This window comes from Hypanus sabinus, chromosome 2 (assembly GCF_030144855.1).
Source record: "Hypanus sabinus isolate sHypSab1 chromosome 2, sHypSab1.hap1, whole genome shotgun sequence".
Classification (NCBI taxonomy): domain Eukaryota; kingdom Metazoa; phylum Chordata; class Chondrichthyes; order Myliobatiformes; family Dasyatidae; genus Hypanus; species Hypanus sabinus.
In genome coordinates, this window is record NC_082707.1 from 148,592,481 (window position 1) to 148,614,240 (window position 21,760).

The 21,760-nt window shown below is 37.0% G+C and overlaps 2 protein-coding genes across 5 annotated transcripts in view; one reads left to right on the forward strand and one right to left on the reverse strand.

Annotated features, from left to right (window-relative positions):
- The window catches only part of ralgapa1 (Ral GTPase activating protein catalytic subunit alpha 1), a 218,052-nt gene extending 204,325 nt beyond the window's left edge, over positions 1-13,727 (forward strand). For 2 of the 4 annotated variants that reach the window (XM_059956707.1, XM_059956714.1), the window contains exon 40: positions 12,328-13,727. In XM_059956707.1, coding sequence (XP_059812690.1) covers positions 12,328-12,476 — 149 coding nt within the window. In that variant the 3' untranslated portion in view covers positions 12,477-13,727. Of the gene's footprint in view, positions 1-11,073; positions 11,144-12,327 lie in introns of all 4 variants that reach the window. The other 2 variants (XM_059956726.1, XM_059956722.1) reach the window with 2 other exon arrangements.
- Positions 13,728-18,983: 5,256 nt separating this feature from the next.
- LOC132405548 (insulinoma-associated protein 1b) lies at positions 18,984-20,417 on the reverse strand. Its single transcript, XM_059990449.1, has one exon. It carries the CDS (start codon positions 20,415-20,417, stop codon positions 18,984-18,986), a length of 1,434 nt encoding a protein of 477 aa, XP_059846432.1.
- Positions 20,418-21,760: the final 1,343 nt, after the last annotated feature.

Genomic DNA, 21,760 nt, shown 5'->3' on the forward strand with positions numbered 1-21,760 from the left:
GTATGTCAAGGTTACCAGGTAAAGGTAGGTGAGTGGGGTTGAGAGGGATGATAAAGCAGCCATGATGGAATGGTGAAGCAGATTCAATCGGCTGAATGGTTTAATTCTGCTCTTATGTCTTGTAGTCTCGAAAACAGATTTAAGAACTAAGGATTACATTAAACATTGCATAATATTTAAAATCAATGAGTTAACAGTCAATAAAAATAATTTCTCTTCCAGTCTACAGGCACCAATTCCAATGAATGGTGTATTGATCCCAAGTCATATGTGACATAGATCCCAGGTGTAAGGTGATTGTTGTATTCCAAGTAGACTTAATGTTAAGAGATAGATTGTCCATTCTCTGTTATGTGTTTTTCTGCTTACCTGTAGAACAGCTAACAACAACCAGCTCAATATAGTCCATTTGGTTTTTACACTATTACCCCACAGACTAATACAGATTAAAAGCAGAGCAAATAATGAGAACAGATTTTATAATCAGGCACTGATGTAATTTGTAAGCTGGAATTTTACAAAGGTAATAAAAAGATGACAGTAAATTGTATATTTCTTAGAATATAGATTTTTTTAAAGGGAGCTAATTAAGTACAAAGAGGAAATTATTTTCAGTTTCATGAGTTTAACAATAGATAGTTAAATTAAAAGTATAGTTTGTCATTTCAGGAGTGAAGTTGGAAAAAATTTCTCTGTGCAAAATGTAATGGTAATGTAATAGGTAGGCTTTATCTACAACCTAAAACTGAGGATAATGGCAGTAAAAGATCTTGAGGACTAAGAAGCATAAAAACCTACAGCACAATACAGGCCCTTCAGCCCACAAAGTTGTGCCAAACATGCCCCTATGTTCGAAATTACTCGGGTTACCCATAGCCCTCTATTTTTCTAAGCTCTGTGTACCAATCCAAAAGTCTCTTTTTAAAAAAAACCCTATCGTATCCACCTCCACCACCATTACTGGCAGCCCATTCCACACACTCACCACTGTCTGCGTTTATATATTAAAAAAAAACTTACCCCTGATATCTCCTCTGTACTACTCCCAAGCACCTTAAACCTGTGTCCTCTTTTGGCAGCCATTTCAGCCCTGGGAAAAAGCCTCTGACTATCCACATGATCAATGCCTTTCATCATCTTATTCACCTCAATCAGGTCACCTTTCATCCTTCGTTGCTCCAAGGAGAAAAGGCCAAGTCAGTCAACCTGTTTTCATAAAGCATGCTCCCCAATCCAGGCAACATCCTTGTAAATCTCCTCTGCGCCCTTTCTATGGTTTCCATATCCTTCCTGTAGTGAGGCGACCAGAACTGAGCACAGTACTCCAAGTGGGGTCTGACCAGGGTCCCGTATAGCTGCAACATTACCTCTCGGCTCCTAAATTCAATTCCACGATTGAGGAAGGCTAATACACTGTATGCTTTCTTAACCACAGACTGTTGGATAAGGACACTATAAATGCTGGAAAGACATGCTAGTTAAGCCACGTTTGTGTGGGAGAAGAAAAAAAATCAGATGTTTGACTTTTCCTCAGAGCACAAGAAACAGGCGCGTTTTAAGTTGCAAAGAAAGGAGGAAGGTACAAAGGATATTAAGGGAATGTTCACAGTGGAGTGGAGACAAAAAGTGATTGATATAAATATCAGTGAAGGTATGTAAATTGCAGCTATCTGGAAGAAGTGAATTGGGAGGATGGGGAGGGGGCAGTGCTGAAACTGAGATGCAGAACATTTTACTTACTGAAAATCTGAAATAAAGGAGAATTCTAAAAGTACCTAACAAGTCAGCCAGCAAGAGAAGACAACAGAGTTAACATAATAAGCTGATGATCTTCCATCAGCACAAGCTAATTCTGAAATGAACTGGAAAGGCTGGATATCTGATACTGTTAATTTCATTGTTGAATTCTGAGGCTTGTAATATTCCAAGTTGAATGTTGTTCCTTGAGCATAAGTTGAGCTTTGTTAAAATAGTGCAAGATGTCAAAATGAAATAGAGATTTAATGTGACAGACAATTAGAAGCTCCACCATGCTCTTATAAATTGAATGGAGGTATTCTACAAAGTAGTCACCTCGTCTGTGTTTCATTTATCCAATGTGAGCACTGAATGCAGTACATTAAATTGGAAAAAGACAAGTGCATTATTGTTTCAGGTGTATTTACATCTCTCAATGAAGAGAAGGAAGTGATAAAATAGGCTGATGTTAACATCTTTGTGATTTGTGTACGAGAGCTAACTGAATACCAACAGTTACCAGTTTCTCATTGCATAAAATCAATCTGCTTGTATACTTTTCCAACAATAGTAGAAATCACTCACTTAATATATTGGCAACATTTTGATCACATTTTGGATTGTGCATGTAATGCATCAACCTTTTATCATCAACAAATCCTGATGCATTATACTCAAAGCTATACTCTGTGGTGACTATAGGCTCTAAGTACTGAATTTTGTTTCCCCAATGGATTGCAGCTTGTTCTGTTTTGCAGTAACTTCTGGCTCTCTCATCTTTTCCTTTTAAACCTCCCCCCACCACCACCAGTCCGAAACCTCTTCCAACTATCACCTCCTAGCTCTCACATCTTTCCCTTTTAACATACCCTTCCCCACCCAACTACTTTTCCCTTCACCTATCACCTGCCATCTTGTGCTTCCCCCCCCCCCCACTGTTTTGTTCTGGCTTCTGCCCCATTCCTTTCCAGCCCCAATGAACAGTGTTGGCTTAAAATGTCAACTGTTCATTTCCCTCCATGGATGCTGCCTGACCTGAGTTCCTCAGTGGTTTGTGTGTGCTGCTAAGGAAGTAATAATGAGAGCTTAGGCAAGACCAACATGTCCATTCAACCTAATGAAAAGCAGTGGCTGCAAGGAATTAAGTCATGGTAAATTTATATTAAGATTTTTAATAATGTTTGTTATTTTTGACATCCACAAAATTGATTGCATAATTTCCCCATCTCTATAAGTTTTAAGAATTTGATTTATTCTGGGCATCCCCTCCTCTCCAGGGTCAAGGAAACCATATTCAATACTGTGCAAACATCTCAGGCACCCTAGTTATATATATGTGCCTAAGACATCATGTCCACCCCCCTATAATATCTGTATCTCACATTTTGAGGTGAGGTAAGCTAATCTAGGTCTGTTAACTTCAGGGTGGCAAAGTGAAAGGAAGCTTGAATCAAAATTTCCCTCAATATTAATTTTTGGGGATCTGAGTGTTGTTGCTAAGGACATTTATTGCTCTTGGAGTTAGTGTTGAACTACCATCTTGACCCTTTGTGTTGAAGCTACTCCCAGAGTACAATGGGATAAGGAGTTCCAGGATTTAGATGCGGTGACAGGGAAGGTGCAGCAATATATCTCCAAATCAAGATGGTGTAAAACTTGGAGGGAATTTGCAGTTGATGGTGTTCACATATATGTTGCCTTTGTGCTTGGGCGTGGACGTGCAATTAAACTAGTGATTCTGAGATACACCCTGTGGATGCACTGGGACACATCATTAGTGATGTAACCTGGAGTCGTCGGATGTTTCGGGTCTTTCAACATCATACACTCGCGCCCAGGCGACCCAGCAGCATTGGCTCACAGATAACCCCTCCTGATCCATAGCCATCTGGAGGCTTTCTCAGCAGTCTCTGGTATTCAGCTGTTTGTTCTATTTTTGAACAAATGCTGTGATGAGATCTGATGTGAAATGATCATAGTGAAACCCAAACGTAGCAATATTAGTGAATGTGCCACTTTATAGCAATTTCAATGGTGCGATTTTGATGGTTGAGGGTGGACTGATTGGATAGCGGTTATCTGGTTTGCATTTCTCCTTTTCATTATGGGCTCTTTTAGAGTGAACGCTGTTTGTAGTGGAATAGTTTAGCTAGAGAGACAACTAGTTTAGGAGCACAGGTTTCAGTACTGTAGCTGGAATGTGGTCTGGTCTCATAGCCTTTGCTCTATCCAGTACTCTTAGCTTTTTCTTGAAAATCTCAGGAGGAAGCTAAGGAAGATCTTCTATTGGCATTTCTTGCTGAATATGATGGCTTGTGTTGTACTCCACTTTCATTGTTGGGAATATTCCTAGATTTTAGTGTTTCGGGTCATAGACCTTTTGAGAACATTTTGGCTTAAAGTCGCAAAAAAAGCTGGAGGATGGATATGACTATCTTTGATAGGGTGAGTGTTCATCCCCACACTGAGGACCCTGAAAAGCGTACTTTTACCTGAGTACGTTGCAGTCTTTGGGACCCAGTATTGAATTTAGCAGCCTTAGATAATTTGTTCTCCCTTTTTGTACCTAACAGTTCCGTCTGAAATAGGTCATTCCTTTGTGATATTGGTACAGTTTTTCTCAATGCTTTGACTTCCATTTCCTGGTCCCAGTCTGCCCACTTTGCATGATGGAGCTCTCCTTGGTGCACAAACAAGGCATTCTACAACCATAAGACTCAGGAGCAGAATTAGGCCATTCAGCCCATCGAGTCTGCTCTGCCATTCCATCATGGCTGATTATCCCTTGCAACCCCATTCTCCTGCTTTCTCCCCATGACCTTTAAAGCCCTGTCCAATTAAGATCCTGTCAGCCTCAGCTTTAAGTATAGACAATGACTTGGCCTCCATAGCCATCGGTGGCAATGAGGATCTGCAGATTCACTACTGACGTCCCTCTATTCTGAGGCTGTGCCCTCTGGTACTAGGTACCAACAAGAAGAAAATACAGGAGCCTGAAGGCACATTCCAATGTTTTAGGAGCAGCTTCCCCACCAGCATTCTGAACCCATATACTCCACTCACTATTTTTTTTCTTTTTTTTTGCTTTTTTTTCCCTCTACTTATGCAATTTAATTTGTGTGGGTGTGTGTATTTATGTATAAATATGTAGTGCTATAGTGTTATATTGTTTTTATTCTGTATTGCAATGTACTGCTGCTGCAAAATAACATACTTCATGACGTATGGCAGTGATAATAATTCTGATTCTGAGTCTTCAGAAGGTCTGGAATCAATATTACCAACAGGATGTCCTACAGAGAGGCCCTACAGGTTCTGCTCTATTTCTGAGTTAAAACATATAAACAGAGAATTCAGCCACATTTTTGTGATGTATAATTCTCAGTACAGCTCTGTTGGGTGTTACATGATTAATCTTAGCAAGTTGAAGGCATTTGTGAGAAGTTTGTGAGAGTTGTGCATGAAAGAGTCAGCATTACTGCCATACTGTAGTAGTGCAGTTGGGGGATGTCATAGAAGACAAAGATATTATTGTGAATAGGATATGTGTTTCTTCTTGGACCTACTAGAACAAAGATTACAGACATACTTAGAACTTGGGTTGGGAGAGCAGTCAGCAAAGGAATTGGACTTTGATATGACATACTTGGTGAGGAAAAAATATTCTTGGTCTTACAGTGCTAAGATAAATAAAACTCTTCCTTATTATTGACAGATATCAGATAAGCAGTCATGTACCATGTACATTTAGTTAATTCCTTGCTATCTTCAGTAACAGAATTAGTCCAAGGATAGCGATTTTTAATTTTTTTATTATTTATTGAGATACATTGCAGAGTAGGTCCTCCTGGCCCTTCAAGCTGTACCATCCAATTTAATCCTAATCACAGGACAAATTACAATGAAAAACTAACCTATTAACAAGCACATCTTTGAACTGTAGGAGGAAACCAGAGCACTTGGAGGAAACCCATGTGATCATGGGGAGAACGTACAAACTTCTTGCAGACAGCGGTGGGAATTCTTTATTAATTTTTGCAGTACTGTAGAAATGCAACTTGAGGTCCTGGATGATTGAAGAAGAAAGAAGATGATAAAAATAGGTTCATGTTCTTTGAATTTGCTAACTTCTACCCAATTACTTTGGCATCAAAATATTCAGATCTTATTGTGATATAGAGTACTATACAGAAGTCTTGGGCTCAGGTAAAAAAAATCTATAAAGCAAAGATGCTTTCAAAAATAATGAAATGAAACATTTCTAAATATCAAAAAAACTATAAAGAGCAGGTAAACAGTAAAAAAAAAATGTCAAATTTGGTGTGATCCACCTTTGCCTTTAAAACTGCATCATTTATCTCAGGTACACTGTCATGCAGTTTTATAAGAAAATCAGTTGATAGGTTGTTCCAAGCACCTTGGAGAACTGGCCACTGTTCTACAGACTCAAGCTGTCTCATTTGCTTCTGTCTCTCCATGTAATCCCAGACAGCCTCAATGATGTTGAGATCAGGGCACTGTGGAGGCCACACCATCTGTTGCAGAACTCCTTGTTCTTTTTTTTTTGCTGAAGATAGTTCTTTATGACCTTGGCTGTGTGCTTGGTGTCATTATCCTGCTGCAGAGTGAAGTTGGGACCAATGAGACACCACCTTGATAGTATTTGGTGATGGATGAGAATTTGCTTGTACTTCTCAGCACTGAGCATTCTATTAACTCTGACTAGATCACCAAATCCATTTGCAGAAATGTAGCCCCAAACCTGCAGGGAACCTCTGCTGTGCTTCACTGTTGTCTGCAGACACTCGCCCATGTAGCACTCTCCAGTTCTTCTACGGACAAACTGTGTCCTGTTTGAGCCAAAGACTTGATCCATCAGTCTGGAGCACCCCAGTCCTTGCATTTTTTTTTTTGTATACAGGTGAGTCTCTCGCCATTGTTTCCACTTCAGTTTCTGGTCCTCAGCCTTGCTTGCCCATTTCTTTGTATTTCTTCAGAAGAGCTTGGACAGCACATCTTGAAGCTCCTGTCTGCCACAAAATTCCTGCTGGGAAGAGACCTTGCTGATGCAGGATGACCATCTTGTGTCTTACTGTGCTCACTCTTGCCATGGTGTATGAATTGATTATTTGAAGTTTAAACTGTCACATCTGCCACACCCTCACCTTTTAGTTTGGTTGTCCTTCACCCAGTTTGATTCCTTCTACACCCATTTCTGTTTCAGTTAATTTGTTTAGTTCATTCATTTCCTTAGTTATCTCATTAATCTGTTCATTATTTTTGTTTCATCAAGTACTGGGCTATATACCTACAAAGTAATCATTTTTTAATTTTGAAAATGAATATTAATATGTTACTTTATTTAATGAAATACCACAATTTCTCTAACCTTAATTTTTAGAAAGTGAATGTTTGGCAATCTAAAATATTCTATTTTCTACTAGCACTAATGCAGAATGCAAAAAATAAACATCATAAACAAAATTTATATTAAAAAATCTAGGATGCTTTAAGACTTTTGTGCAGTTCTGTATGCTCATGTAAGTTTTAGTCTTTAACGCTTTACATTGTTTGAAAATTAATGAGTGCAGAATGATAATTATATTATCGTTTAGATGAACCTGAAGTGAGGAATGTTGTAGGAATTAGACTGGTGTTATGGACATCATTTATCCCCTAATCTGAAAATAAAATGAGTCTAAACATATTATACTTATTATCAATGGTTCCCCAAGGAACCATTTTCCGTGCAGAATGGCTTGCACCTGATTACAGTGTTTGTATATTGCAATCCAGAAGTTACAAGAGAGTCTGTACTCTAGGCAAGGTTCATCTTGCCCTGGGCTGGAAGGCCAAATACACTTAATATTTGCCCCCTCAGATTTGATGCAGTGACAGCTAGCATAGATATATCCTTTCATGGAGTTGTTGACCTTGTTAAAAAGGTAAGTACAGGAAGTGGCATGCTTATTTTTCTTCACTTTAATCCTTTTTTCTTATTTCTAGTAATTTAAAGCATTTTAGTGTCACTACCTACATTACCTACCCTCACTAATGTTAAAAACTATATTGCTGTGACATCCGAGAGAATGTGGCAAGTTGAATCCAGAATTGGCAGAGCAGCAGGAAGCAATGGTACTGTTTAGTAATTTTAATGGTCAGAAGTTCCCAGAAATTTTTGATCATGAGAAAAGAAGTCGTTGGCTGCTGGAAACTGTCACTTGATCTGTCAGTGCTGAAAGAAAATGACAAATATTGTTCAATTCAACTGTGAGGAAATGCATTTGAGAAGAATAACTGAAGCAAGGAATACACAATAAATAGTCACTTACTAAACAAAGTAATGTTGGAGACAATGTCCACAGATGACAATGCATTGGATGGGTAATGGAAATTTACCCTTACAGGATTCATAAATCATTACCCACAAATACAAGTTTTGTGAGAGCAAAATTTATTCTGTATCTTAAATTGGGGGGGAGGGGTGTATTGGAAGCATAATAAACAAATTAATTAATTTTCAATAGATTTTTTTAATCCAGAGGGCATGTCTTTGTATTACAGAAAATTGTGACATGGGCTGTATTCTAGAAACGCAACTGCCTTGGACCACATGAGTTGCCTGTGATAACAGAACAATTGGACCAAGTGATTAAGCAAACAGGCATAATTACTTGTGCTGTGGTTTCAGAAGACAGAGTATTTCTAGAAACCATGCCAAAAAAGAAACAGAGGTAGACTATTTGCCCTCTCAAAACTGCTTTGCCTTTTAATAATATTAAGGCTGATCCAAGTTTCCTCAAGTCCATTTTCCAGGCCTCTGCCATAATTCTTGATTCCCATTGTTTCAGCTTTGGATGTATTCCCTAATTCAGATTTGTGGGGCAAGAATTCCAAAAACATTTAACACTTTGGAAGAAGAAACATCCTCCTCTTTCTTAAATATGTGTTCCTTGTTCTAAGATTACACCCTCTGGTCCATGAGATAAACATCTGATCTGTAAGACTTCCCCTGAATCTTGTATGCTTCGCTTATTCTTCTAAACTCCAAAGAGTACAACCCAAGATCATTCTGGTGAACCTTCTCTGAAATGCCTCCAATAAAATACATATTTGTCCTTAAGTAAAAAATCTGAGTGGTTAACAGTATTCTAATCTGGTTAGTTGCATAGGACTCCTGCCCCTTTGACCTCCAAATCCTTTTTATGTTGTATCTTCCTGGATGGACCTCAAGTGCATCTGTTTCTTTCTCTAAATCATTCATATAGTAAATGGCTGTGGTCCCTCACTGATGTCCTTTGGTTATCGGTTACCAATCTGAAAATGATCCTCATTTTCCTGTCAATTGCTTCCTATTAGCCAATCATCAATGCATAATATATTATTTTAAATACCATGAGTTTTAGTTTGCAAAATAGTTTTTCATGTGGCACCTTATCAGATACTTTTTGTAAATTCCAATGTATCACATTTACTGATTCCCTTTTATCTACTTTGACTGATATCCTCGCTCAAAGACTTCTAATAAATTTATCAGACATGCTCACCTTAATATTATCTGACATTTTTCCAAAACTGGCATTATACTAACTGGACCAGAGTTACCTGCTTTTTGCCTCCCATTCTTTTTAAATATGGCAACACAATGACAGTCTTCCAATCCTCCAGTTCTTCCCACCTATGCATTCACTGTCTCTGAAACCACTTTTTTTCGGGATGCAAGCCATAAAGCCTTCAGCCCTTTAATTTCCCTAATGCTAATTCTTTTGTGACAGTGAGAGTATTAATTTCTCCCCAATATTTAGTATTTAAAGGATGCTCATAGCATATTTGACTGTAAAAACTGTTGCAAAATATCAATAATTCCTAAATGGTTTCTTCCCTGCCTCCCAGCTTCATCTCTAAGGAATTGATGCTCACTTTGACCTCCCTAAGTATTTTTATTGGCAGTTTTTATATTTCTTGCTAGTTTGTGATCAGTGTACTTTCTTCTTGGTTATAAACCTATATATTATATAAAGCAGTAACATGCACATTTTAATCAGTGCTTTACAGAAATAATGTGTTAAGACTGAAGATAAAGCAGAAAAAATATATGAAAATTGCACAAGGAGTGGAGATTTTGAATGAGATGTGAGATCTGTGAAACTATGAATGACCGAAGCAGGATAAACAAGTCACATCTATTTCTCTTGGCAGAGAGATCAGTAACTGGGAAATGGGGTATGATAAAAAGATTGGAGGGATATTGAGGTAGATAAATGCTCACCTAAAAATTGTTGGAGCTTTATAACTTGTTGCTTTAAAAGACAATGGGTGAGAAATCCACATTACATTTAACACAGGCTCTTTGAGCATTAAGGTACAGTAATCTTTGGGGCTAGTAAATGAAATCTGGGAATTGATTTTTTTCTGAAATGCTTTCTTTCTTTCATGTGACATTGAAAACTATCAGCCAAATTGCTACCAGCTCTGCTACAATGTTTGTCATTCTGTTGTTCCTCCCTTTCTGTCTCTTTGTCTTTGCCTCCCCAGCATCTTCATATGCAGTATTTGACAGAAAACTTCAGTAACCAAGGATTTTAGTATAAAATATAGTTGCATTTTTGATTTAGTAGACATTGACAAACTAAATCAGAGTCCATGGAGCTCCCATCCATCCATCCATTATCTTTGTATTCAAATTGAAAGTGCAGCATTATAATGAGGGAATTCTGGACAGGTGAGGAGTTAATGTCTTTTTATATTTGTGTCTTTGCTCCCTTAGATATACAGTACTTAATTGTTATATGCTACATGTAGTGCCAAATGCTTTATTATGTGCTTGCTCCAGTATTATTTCCCTTTAAATGCAGAGATCCCTAGCTTCAATTTAATATTTTAGTAATACTTTGGATTGTCAACAGTGAACCAACAGACTCTACTGCAATCATATTTCATCATTCTAGTCTGAATCTTCCATTTAAAGGCATCCTGTGCTTATAAGATCTAACTGCATTTCTGTTGGATACTTCTTATAGATTTTCTGTATGAAATGTTCAGTATTTGAAATGAGTATGGTTCTCTAAATATCCTTATTTCCCACAGTGCATAGCAGTTTAAAGGTGTTCAGATACAAACTTCTCAGGTGTGGCATCAGGAATTCTGCTCATTATCTCTGTTCTGTGCTTTAATTATTAATACCCTTCAACTTTAGTATTTGTGTCACTTCTCACACCTGTTCTCTTTTTTCCCCCTTTCTCCTGTTCCTGTCCTATTCAATTTTTTTGCTTCATTTTCTTCATTTTAAAGAAAGAAATGCTGTGATATTTCTTCTTCTTCCTAAACCTCCACTAGAAAACATTGGGCTCATCAAGGTAAAGGGCAAAGGCTTGAAACGGAAGGTCATTCACGCTAGCTATGAATGGTATGCTGTGTAAAATTTAAAAACAAATTCCTTCAACCGGTCATTTTTGTTTACTTGATTAACATTTTGTAATTGAAAGAAATGTATTGTTAATACTTTAATGAAAAAGAAACTTCATTATATTTATATAATTTCAAATGTTTCATAAAATTACATTTCCAGTCCAAATAATGCTTTAATTTGGACTGCAGAGGACCATAAAATATTTTCCTTGCTAACCTGTTTTTGAAATCAAACTTTTAATTTGATTAAAAATGGGTGGAAATTAAATTGTGTAGCTAAGGTGTCTGCTTTCTATTTGAGACCTGTTTCAGATGTATCCTTGGTAAAGAAGTGTTGTATTACCTAAATTGAATATTCCTTCAAATCTAGTTGACTTAGCAAATATGGGATTGTTGTTATTATATTTTTGAGATGATCTCTCATCAGTCCAAATTAATTTGGCCTCTTAGTTTATGCTTTATTGTAATTCAGTTGTGCTGCAGATATAATCAAGCTTCCATTTTTGCCTCCGTCATGTTATAAACTTTAGTGCTTAGTTCAGTGTCAATGTGCTAGACTGGCAGTTCTACTTTAATGTATTTAATGTTTGTACTTAATTTTAAGTTGGAATTTGTGGTATGTTTTATCAACATTCTTTTAAACATATATTTTACTTTATCTTCCACCCACAGTGGGGAGATAATTCTATTCAAGTTTAATCTCAATGTATTAAGGACCAAGTTGCCTCATTTTTAATCATTAATGAATTCTGCTGACTACAGAGCCCTGCAGAAACAAATAAAACTTCTTATTTATCCATTTGTATTTTCACTAAACCAGGACTGGTCCATTTGACACTGCATAGCCACTGCCTAACATGGAATGAATTCTTTATGCTTGCACTTTTCTGGGTGTGGGCTGAAAGCTACTCGATTCTTTGCCTACTATAATACATGTTTACTACTTTTCTTCTAAGCATGCATCACCTTGTTACTTTAACAATACGATTTAAAGTATATATGAGCTACTTAGTTTAATTTTCCAAAATCTGTCCTTTTCACAGTATAACAATATCTTGTAAAATTCTAAGCATTTTTCATCTCCAATGGATTATATTAAAAGTCTTATTTAATGTATTTACAAAAAGAAACCATGTTGCTATCTTGCATACAAATATTAGTTTATTTTCCACTGTTTTGCAGGCTCATGCCCAGAGAATCAACAGGCCGAAAGTCCTGCAGCACAGGGGGTGGACGGGATCGACTTAGCCTCTCCAATGTCACCTCGTGCTAGCAAGAGTCGTATGTCTATGAAATTGCGGCGTTCTTCTGGTTCAGCTAATAAATCCTAATGACCACATTATAACAAATAATTACACTCTAATTCCTCAGAACTAGCCTTGCAAATATGTGTGTTCTTTTTCTATTATGTTGCTGCTTAAACCAAATGTTTTGCTCTCTTGCTAATTATTAGATATCTATTTGCCACTCCATATTCATTTGAAACCTGTTCCTTGTAAACTATTTTTTTATTAAGAACACTGGAGTTCTATTTTTAGCTTACAAAATATATATTTTAGCAATCTATGCTTTGTTGTACAGTGCAGCTTCCCTACGTCCACTTAATTACTTACCTGTATATTTACTGCACTTTCAATGAAAAGCATTTTCTTGTCCCATTGTATTTGGCTAGTTAAACTGAATGCCCCATTAGTTATTTGGGATTGTCTTTTTGAAATTATGATACTTACTTTTATGTACATTATCTACTTTGTAAATAGTTTTGATTTTTCAGTAGAAACGTTTTAGATTTCTTGTGCACAATTCAGGAATGTAAAGTAAGTTTTCAGTTTGTACGTAAATGTAAAGTTATGTTTAAGAATATATTCACCAAATCAATCTTATGGCACAGAACATGTACAGAATATTTTCATTTTAAATTATAAGATATGAACTTCCCAAGGAATGTAAATGGTCTCTCAGCATTTCAACTATAAAAATTACCTTATGAGGAAAATTAATCTCTTATGCTGAAATGTATAGACTTGCTTTTATTTGAAGCACTGACATATAATATATATAAATCGAGCTAAAACACTGAGAATGCAGCTGAATTACACTATTTACCTTGTGCATGGCTTCATCCAAGAAACTATAGAAAGTGATACCAGATTAGAGCCAAGGTGAAAGTTATTATTCAAACATTGAAAATTCTGAAAGTATTTAGATGTGCTCTTATGGGTTTGCACTCTATTTTCAATTTTCTGTGATCTGTGCACTAAGGGGAAAAGGGACAATTGATAGAGTCTGTATAATCAATTGAACTTGAATTGAGTCAACTTTAAATTGCTGAGGTGCACCTTAATGCACATTCCAGCTGTTTTGATGTATTTTCCTATAAGGAACCATTATTCATATTTTGTAAGTAAATTGGAATGTTACTACTAACAGTATGTAGCATGATGTCAGTACTAACTGCATGTGTAAATAAGTCATAAGGTAAAAGATATATTATGTAATGTCAATCATGTAGTTGTCTATAAGATTTGTAATGGCTGAAGAAAGATGTGCTGTTGAATATTGCAATAAAAATATTCTTACCATGCCTTTTGAAGAAATCTTGTTACCAAAATTTTAGAAGTATATTTAATTTGGAATATATTATAAATGTTCTTCGATGTTTAAAAACAAAATCCGTTTTTTAAAAATCTGAAGTTTTGTAATTCACTATTTTGCCATATTTGTTCCATACATCTTATTTCAAAATTATTGAAATATCAGTGCTATTCAAAAATATTGAATTGATGCCCCAGCCTTTAATACAGAGGTTTTGTACTTTTTAAAATGTAGCCAATGTGTGTTTCAGCACCTCAGTGACCAGCTTGATAGCCCGGTGTAATGCTGTCCCCTTAATTGCTTTCTATTAATTGTTGATGTAAAAGATCATGGGCCAGATAATCTATTATTCAACATTTTTAAAATTATCTTTCATAATTTCATAGGGCATGTTTCAAAAACTTCAGCTGTCAAATAGAAATTCTTAGCACAATCTACAATAATAACTTCTTTAACTTTGTTTTTTTTCATGTGAGCATTTGTTTCTGCAGTTAATCCATTCTTCTTATGCTTTTCATTTTAAAAAAGCCAACATATTATGAATATTAAAATTAACTTGCTAATTAAAATAACATTGACTTCCAACTAGATCTTTATGTATCTTAATACATAAATTCCAATAATACATTTATTCCAAGCCAATGAAATTATAAAAACTTAAATCAATAGAGCTCTCCTGCATGAAATATAGTAACTGAATAATGATCCATGTCAGATTTGTGACTGATATCATTGGAGTTTTTCTATTTTATTATACAGAAAGCATTCTGTAAAAACTGCCTTTATCTATTTCCCAGACAAAGAAAATTAAGTGATTTATAAATCTCTGATCAGACTAGAAGGCATAACCTTAAGGCATTTCCTTTTAAAAATAACCTTTACAGCTGGAAATCCTGAAAAAACTATAAAACTTTGTTGTAATTGTTTTCATTGATTTAAGTTACCTTTAGGAATTAGCTAACTTTTTCTTCCTCAGAATTACACTGTCCTGTCTTTATGTGTAGTAATAAATCTAATGTGATTATGACAAATTAACCTCCTCTTCAATTGCAAGCCACTAAGATTAATTCCATTTTTCAGTATTTGGTACTAACAGCATTCATTTTAAGCAATTGTTTATTAAAATAGCTTTAAAATGACATGAAGTGTTTTAGGAAAATACATAGAGTAAAAACTATTTGTGTTTAAATCATTGACCAAGTGCACACAGTCTACAGGTGTAGCAATACTGTATATTTGAAACAACTGGTACTTCACTGTTCAGCACAAAACAAATAGGCAATCATTTATATAATATAGTACTGTAAGGGACAAATGCTTTATAAATGTACATCATAAATATGAAAATGATTTAAGTACAGGTATTTTTAATGATTTTTAGAATTTGCAGTTCTTAATTATACTTAATGACATAACACCACATTTTGAATTTAAGTACAGTATGGATGTTGAAAGAGGATCTGGTGCTTTCCTGGCATACATGACGAATAAACTCTTCTCAAGCTTCTGGCTGGGTACAGATCGATTTTAACTGACATTTCAATGACAAGTTCTGCCATCTTTGTCAGTATGGATGTTTACAAAAATCTCGTCAATGAAAGCAGTAAGTAAAATAAAATACTTATATACATTCCACAGGAGAGTAATATTTTGTTTCTGCATGGGATGTGGAACTGGCTAGAAGTAGCAGTTTTAAATGCCCATCTCCAAATTGCCTTTGAATTGAGGAGACATTTAAGAGTCAACCGTATTGGAAAGTTTGAAGTCACATATAGACAAAGTGAGGAAAGCTGTCAGATGTTTTTTCCCTGAAGGATATTGGTGAACTAGGGAGATTTTTATCTTCTAGTGGTAGTTCCACAGTTTCCATTATTGAGACGGACTTTTAAAATATAAATCGCAGATTTATTTAATTGTTTTAACTTGTAGTCTCCAGCTATTCTGAAATAAAAGGCCCAGAGCTCTGGTTGTTAGTGAATGACTAACCACCACACTTTTGTATTTCTTGAAAGCTAGAGGGATATCTTGCTTATTAATAACAGCTCAAGATTTTTGTTTTATGTGATCTATTTTGGAAGATAATCTAACCTTGGTCTTAAGGTTCTAAATCCTCTTTCCCTCTAGCTGAAATCAGAGGTCTGCATAACTGGAATTTATAAAAGTTGGTTTGGTCAAATTGCAAAACAATAATTTGTAGTTGCTTTACACACAATGCAAAATTAATACTAAATTTTAGGTGAGCAGATATTTGTCCGTTTTCACGTGCAAATGATACTTCATTGCTGAAAAAATGTAAAGTTTAAATTTCATTGTTAATGTGGTAATAGGCTATCATTAATATACTAGTAGATCTAAATGAAAGTATTTTCTAAGTTGATAAAAGTATTCAAAATAATTTTTCAAAACGAACATGAAAATATACAGCTAAATTAAAAATATATATTTGATTCCTATTTTTTATTTCAATAGCAAAATAAATTAACTAGATGTAATATTTTCTCATGCTACAGACTAAAGCAAATCATTTGGAAGATAAATGTTTATCCAGTCAATGAAAAGTTATTAATATAAATATGAATAAAGTACAAATAATATAAAACTGATTTGTACATCCCAAATTTGTAAATGTTAAATAATGCAAATAATTTGAGTTTATTATCATAATATTGTTAACCTGAAGAAGGTATTATCCTTATGTGTTGTGTGCATATCTGATTAGAGGTTCAGAGTCTATATTGGGGTTGTGTGCTTAAAATTTAAATTGCATTATTTATTAAGAGTGAGGATAAACTATAAAAAAATCAATTGTGATGCCAGATTTAACTGGATAATCAAGGGAAAACAGTGAAGTACTGTAAAGTTATAGGGAGTACAGACCAAATGGAATAGAAGATTGAATAATAAATAGGACTCCTGGGAAAGCAATATCTGGAACCAAGTTAAATATCCCAAAGCAGCAAGAAATAATAAATTTGATTCATTAAATAAATATGGAACACACTTGTGCAATAGTTGTGGAGATGAGCTGATAAGTTCACACTAAAATCATGTTTCTGTCTACTCTAGTATACTAGCACTTTCTAAACCAACGGTTTGAAACTTAGAATCTCTGTAAAATCATGGTTCAACATATACCTAATAACTTAACTGAACTCTTCCTGGTTCAGTTCTAAATGAGAACAATTCAGCTGAAGACAGCATCAAAAGTTGAAAGGACCATCTTGAACCAGAAGTGCCAAAGGGATGATTATCAGAGTCCTCGCTATCACATAAACCAGCCTTAAGCTAACTTTATTCTCTCTGTAATGATATCAAGATACAGTTTAATGTACTACAGTAAACACTGTATGTCTGCAATTTGAAGGTGTTTCTAGAACTTGTACTGTATTAGCAGTCAGTATTTACCAAGTTAGCTTTAGTACAATTGACTATGCAATAAAGGTAGAAAATAACCCAGCATTTAAAATGCAATGATAAATGCAATCTGGTTAATTGTATCTTACTCTCATTAATCAGCAAAGATATACAAGAGGTTATTAACTGTTGGTTTTTCTTTGCCAATAGCATACATTCTGTTATTTAGTTTGGACACTGCAAAGACTAGTCAGCATCATACCTCATTGGACAAGAAAATAGATGAGATGAGTGGGACGTCAAGGCAACATCTGGACATGTGAAAAGTCAAAGATCCCTATGAAAATTGCAACCAATGGAAATTGATGAGAAACTCCCCTTTGCCCAGAATCAAGACTGATACAGTGGCTAAAATTGCAGAAGGCCGATCACTTCCAAAGCAGAATATTGCTGCAGGAATTCCTTAGGGCAGAAGCCTCATCCATCTTCTGTCACCTCATCATCGATCATTCTAGCATCATAAAGTAATGTGTGGTGGTATTCACGGAGTAGCTGAAAAGCTATCAATTCTAATTTTGATTTTTTTGGACAATGAAACAGCTGATGCCACCACATAGCAGGACCTGAACATGTTAATACTTGGGTTGGTGCTACACAACTATGGCTAGACAAAGATAGAATTCAACCAATTCCATTTATCACCAGCATTGTTATTATCAATTGCACTATCATTAATATTCTGCGGGTTGTAATGATGAGATTTTTAACTGAATCAGCATTAAGTATAGTGACTGTATGATCAGGTTAGATGTTGAATACAATGTGAGGCGTTTCACAGGATCGGTGCACCTTGGCCATGTTATATGTCATTAAGAAGGTACACTGCGGCAACCGAACAACACCAATTTTGCAGCATTTCCATTACGAAAAAATGTCTACCATTAAGACCAGAAAATGTCAGTAGAAACCTGGAGGCAGACCAAATTCCCTTCAAAAGGCACAGACTCTCCTGACTTGGACCTATATGGCTATTCTACACGTCATTTCTAAATTGAAATCCTCAAACAGCCTAATATAAATAAAAGGTGTTTTTACCACAAGGACTTAAGCGTTTAGGAAGGCTGTTCGCCCCATTTGGAGATAGGCAATGAGGGCGATCCTGTGGATGAATGAAAAAAAGACTGAATAAAGGCGATATGAAGTGGACTCCTTTGGTATCTAATAATAGGTCAAGAATTTTGCAGTTATTTAAACTCAGGTAACGTTCCTCCAAGAATTGTAGAAGAGTACAAAATCTGTTCTTTCTCTGACGTCAGTGAATATTATAAAGAGTCTATAAAACAACCAATTAAAAGCAAATTACAATTATCAGTTGGGATTACAAGGCCTGATTTGTTCTTTAAAATCGTAACGCAACTCTAAAGTTGTATGTCGTCGCAACGCTCCGAAATGGGCTAGAATCTAAACAAATATCATGATATAAAATGTTTATCATAAAATGGAACAACATAATCGATTATGTTGAATTCAAATTCTAATTAAGACTAGGCCATTCTTTTGCAATATAGTTATCTGAAATATATTTTATCTCTGGCCCTCATCACCCATCCGTAAAAGCAACATTAAGTTTATCAATTTTGATATTTGATGTTCAGTCCTAATAGTTAAATGTTACAGTGCGTACTCAGAAAATTGGAAATGTTATTTAAACAGCACGGAAGCATTGTCCATTGACGAGCAGCGAACTGTCTGAGGTGTACTATAGTCTTCTGCTATAATATCAAATCGCTGTTTAGACTATATTTTCTCAGTGAGTATGAATCGTTCTGAAGAGAATTTTTCACCACGGATTCCTTTACAAGCCATAGGAGAGCCCAGCTACGGTAGTACTAACACCCCACCGGAGCCGGCAGAGGCAGAAGCAGCACCTGTCTATTCTCTGACGGGTGGCACTTGTTGATGTGCCTCGTAAGTCCGGGCGAGCTGAAGAAAGTCGATGAGCAGAGTTTGCAGCAGAAGGGCAGGGCTCCCAGGTCGCTCTTGTCAGCGTGCTCATTGGCAGCGGCGCATTTGTCACCACAGTCCGGCCCGAAAAGCGCCGGTCCTGCGCCGCTGACCGCACGCCAGAGTAGGTGCTTATCATGGCTCTCGGCCGTCTGCACGTCCGACCCGCACAGCTGACAAGGGAAAGACATCCGGGCCGCCCGAAGGTGGCTGTGGACGCTCGACCCAGCCGCCTCGTGGGCGCTTAGGTGCTTTCTCAGGTAAGCCTGTCGACGGAATCTTTTGCCGCAGAAGCGACATTGGAAGCGGCCGTCCATCCGCTGGGCTGCACCAGCTCGCGAGCAGCCTGGCTCCTTGGCGCTGTCCATGGTGCCGGAGCTGCTGTTGTCCTCCCCCGAGTTCTCCTTGCTGCCTGGCACCAAGCAGTTCTGGTTGTCCCTCTGGGGATTTGGATCAGTCCGAGGTTTGTGCCAGCGCCGGTGAGAGGCCAGGTTAGCTGGGCAGCTGAAGACTTTATCACACTCGTGGCAGCGGTACTCCACGCGAACGATCCTGGAGCACTTGTGCTGAGCAAGAGAGAACGGGTCCGAATATTGTTCTTTGCACAACTGACAGATGAATTCTCCAAGGGGTTTATTCATCAGTGCCGAAGACGGCTTGCATTCCGTGGGATCAACCTTAATTCGTAGACCCAAGACGGGTGAAGTGCTCACCTCGTCCTCGAAGTTCAGTTTCCTAATTATTTTGGTCTTCTTCGGGGCGCTCTTCTGCTTGCGGTTGCCGGGATCAGGCATGCATCTTTTGCTTCCGTGGAAAGGTGAGTACAGGCGAGTAATGCCTCCACACTTCGCAGTCATCGGGGAGAAAGGGGGTTGAACCAAGAGCCTCTCTATTGGGTTTAACGAGGCCGCAGCAACGAAATGCTCATCTGAAGTAGACTGGCTTAGACAAGTATCAAAGAAATCGGTCTCGAGTTCCTTGTCAATAGGTTTGATGGGTGTGTAAGAGACATTAGCCCAACCAGAGATACTATACTCTGAGAAAGTGTCTTTAGAGTAGAATGTACCTGAAGCACCGTCCTCCTCTAGTTCGTCCTTTCTATGGGTTGTGTCCACGATTTCATCCTGCGTAAATCCATCCTTAAGCTGTCCTGGACTATTTTTCTGAGGACATGGCTGTGAAATGCTCCGTGGGTATACGGCTGCTCGCGCATTCCCGCTCAAAAGAGGAATTTCCAGTGGCTGTCTTTCCTCACTCCGAATCCTATATGATACCGGAGACGATTTAATGTTCCTCTTCACTAGAAATCCCCTAGGCATCTTCAATCTCGCGGGAATATTCTTGCAAAGGCGAATCAATCCGTACCTTACAAGAGTAAGGAAGGGAGTACACGGATTTCACTCGATGACTCGGGTATTTTGCCGGATATCTGGACTGAAAGTCCGTTCAAATGAGTCGGGAAATTGTAGCGCTGATTCTCGACATGACTGTCTTCCTTTTATGATGGAGAAGCCTTTTGTTTAGAATGGTGGTGGTCCAATCAGAAGGCGTGGGTGATAAAAGAGGAGGAGAGAAGGGACAATAGGATGACCGTGGTTTGTGTATTGTGATAGTAAGATAACCGGTCTGTCATCAAAAAGATCACATGGTGGGAAAAGAACAGCGAAAAGGAAAATCTTTCTTCTCCAGACGAAGAGACGCATACTTTTTCACACGTGTAACTTGTTGATGACTCAATTTATTGTCCGCCTCCCTAATGATTATAAATGCAAGAAATTGTAGCAGCCAGCCACCAAACACCCATTCCCTACTATAGTTCTACACCAGCAGTTTATCTGATTTAAACTTTTTCCTGACTTTCTTCACTAAGCCTAAAATAGGGCGTGTTGCCGTGACGTTGTGGATTGGTCGTATTTCAGAATCCGTAACCAGCACGTTTCCTTCTTTGTAAATATTGTCGTTCTTGCGGCAGCGACTAAACGCATTACCCTGCCGAAGCCATCTTTCAGTGCGGTGTCCAGTTGTAATTTTTGATTAATATGACTTAGCGGTCCGATAGTTGTTTTGAAATTGATGAAGTTATTTCAATTACCAAAAGTTAGCAATCTGTTGAATCATTCCGGGAAACAGAACCTGATCTTAAATTCGCTTTAATGCTTGATATAATTGCATTAAAATATGGCGGCGGTAAACTATCCAATGTATATATAGTGACCATGTATGATTACATCTGTGTGGATCATCCTATATTTAAATAGAATCAGTATTTTCAGACAGCAGATCAATGATGAACTAGAAATTAATTACTACATCTGGAATAATCGGTTCACCTTGCTCTGTTTAGGTAAACAGTACTTTTAAAAAATGCCTTGGTGTGGCAGCATATCTAATGTTTAATCTGCCCAATAAAAAACAAACACAACAGGTACCTACAGTAAGTAATGGGATGATAATTGCGCAATGTGTGGCGATATGTGTATCTTACACTCGGAATTCTTTCCACTGCAATAACCTGGAGAAGGCAACATTATTGAGCTGTATGTTTTTATAGCCAATTCTCCACAGATTAAGTCAAGTGCTTGGATGGAAACTCAAAAGAAAACGTAAAGATATTTGTATTTATTTTGGCGATCATTTAGTTTCGGGTTCAATGCATAGAAAG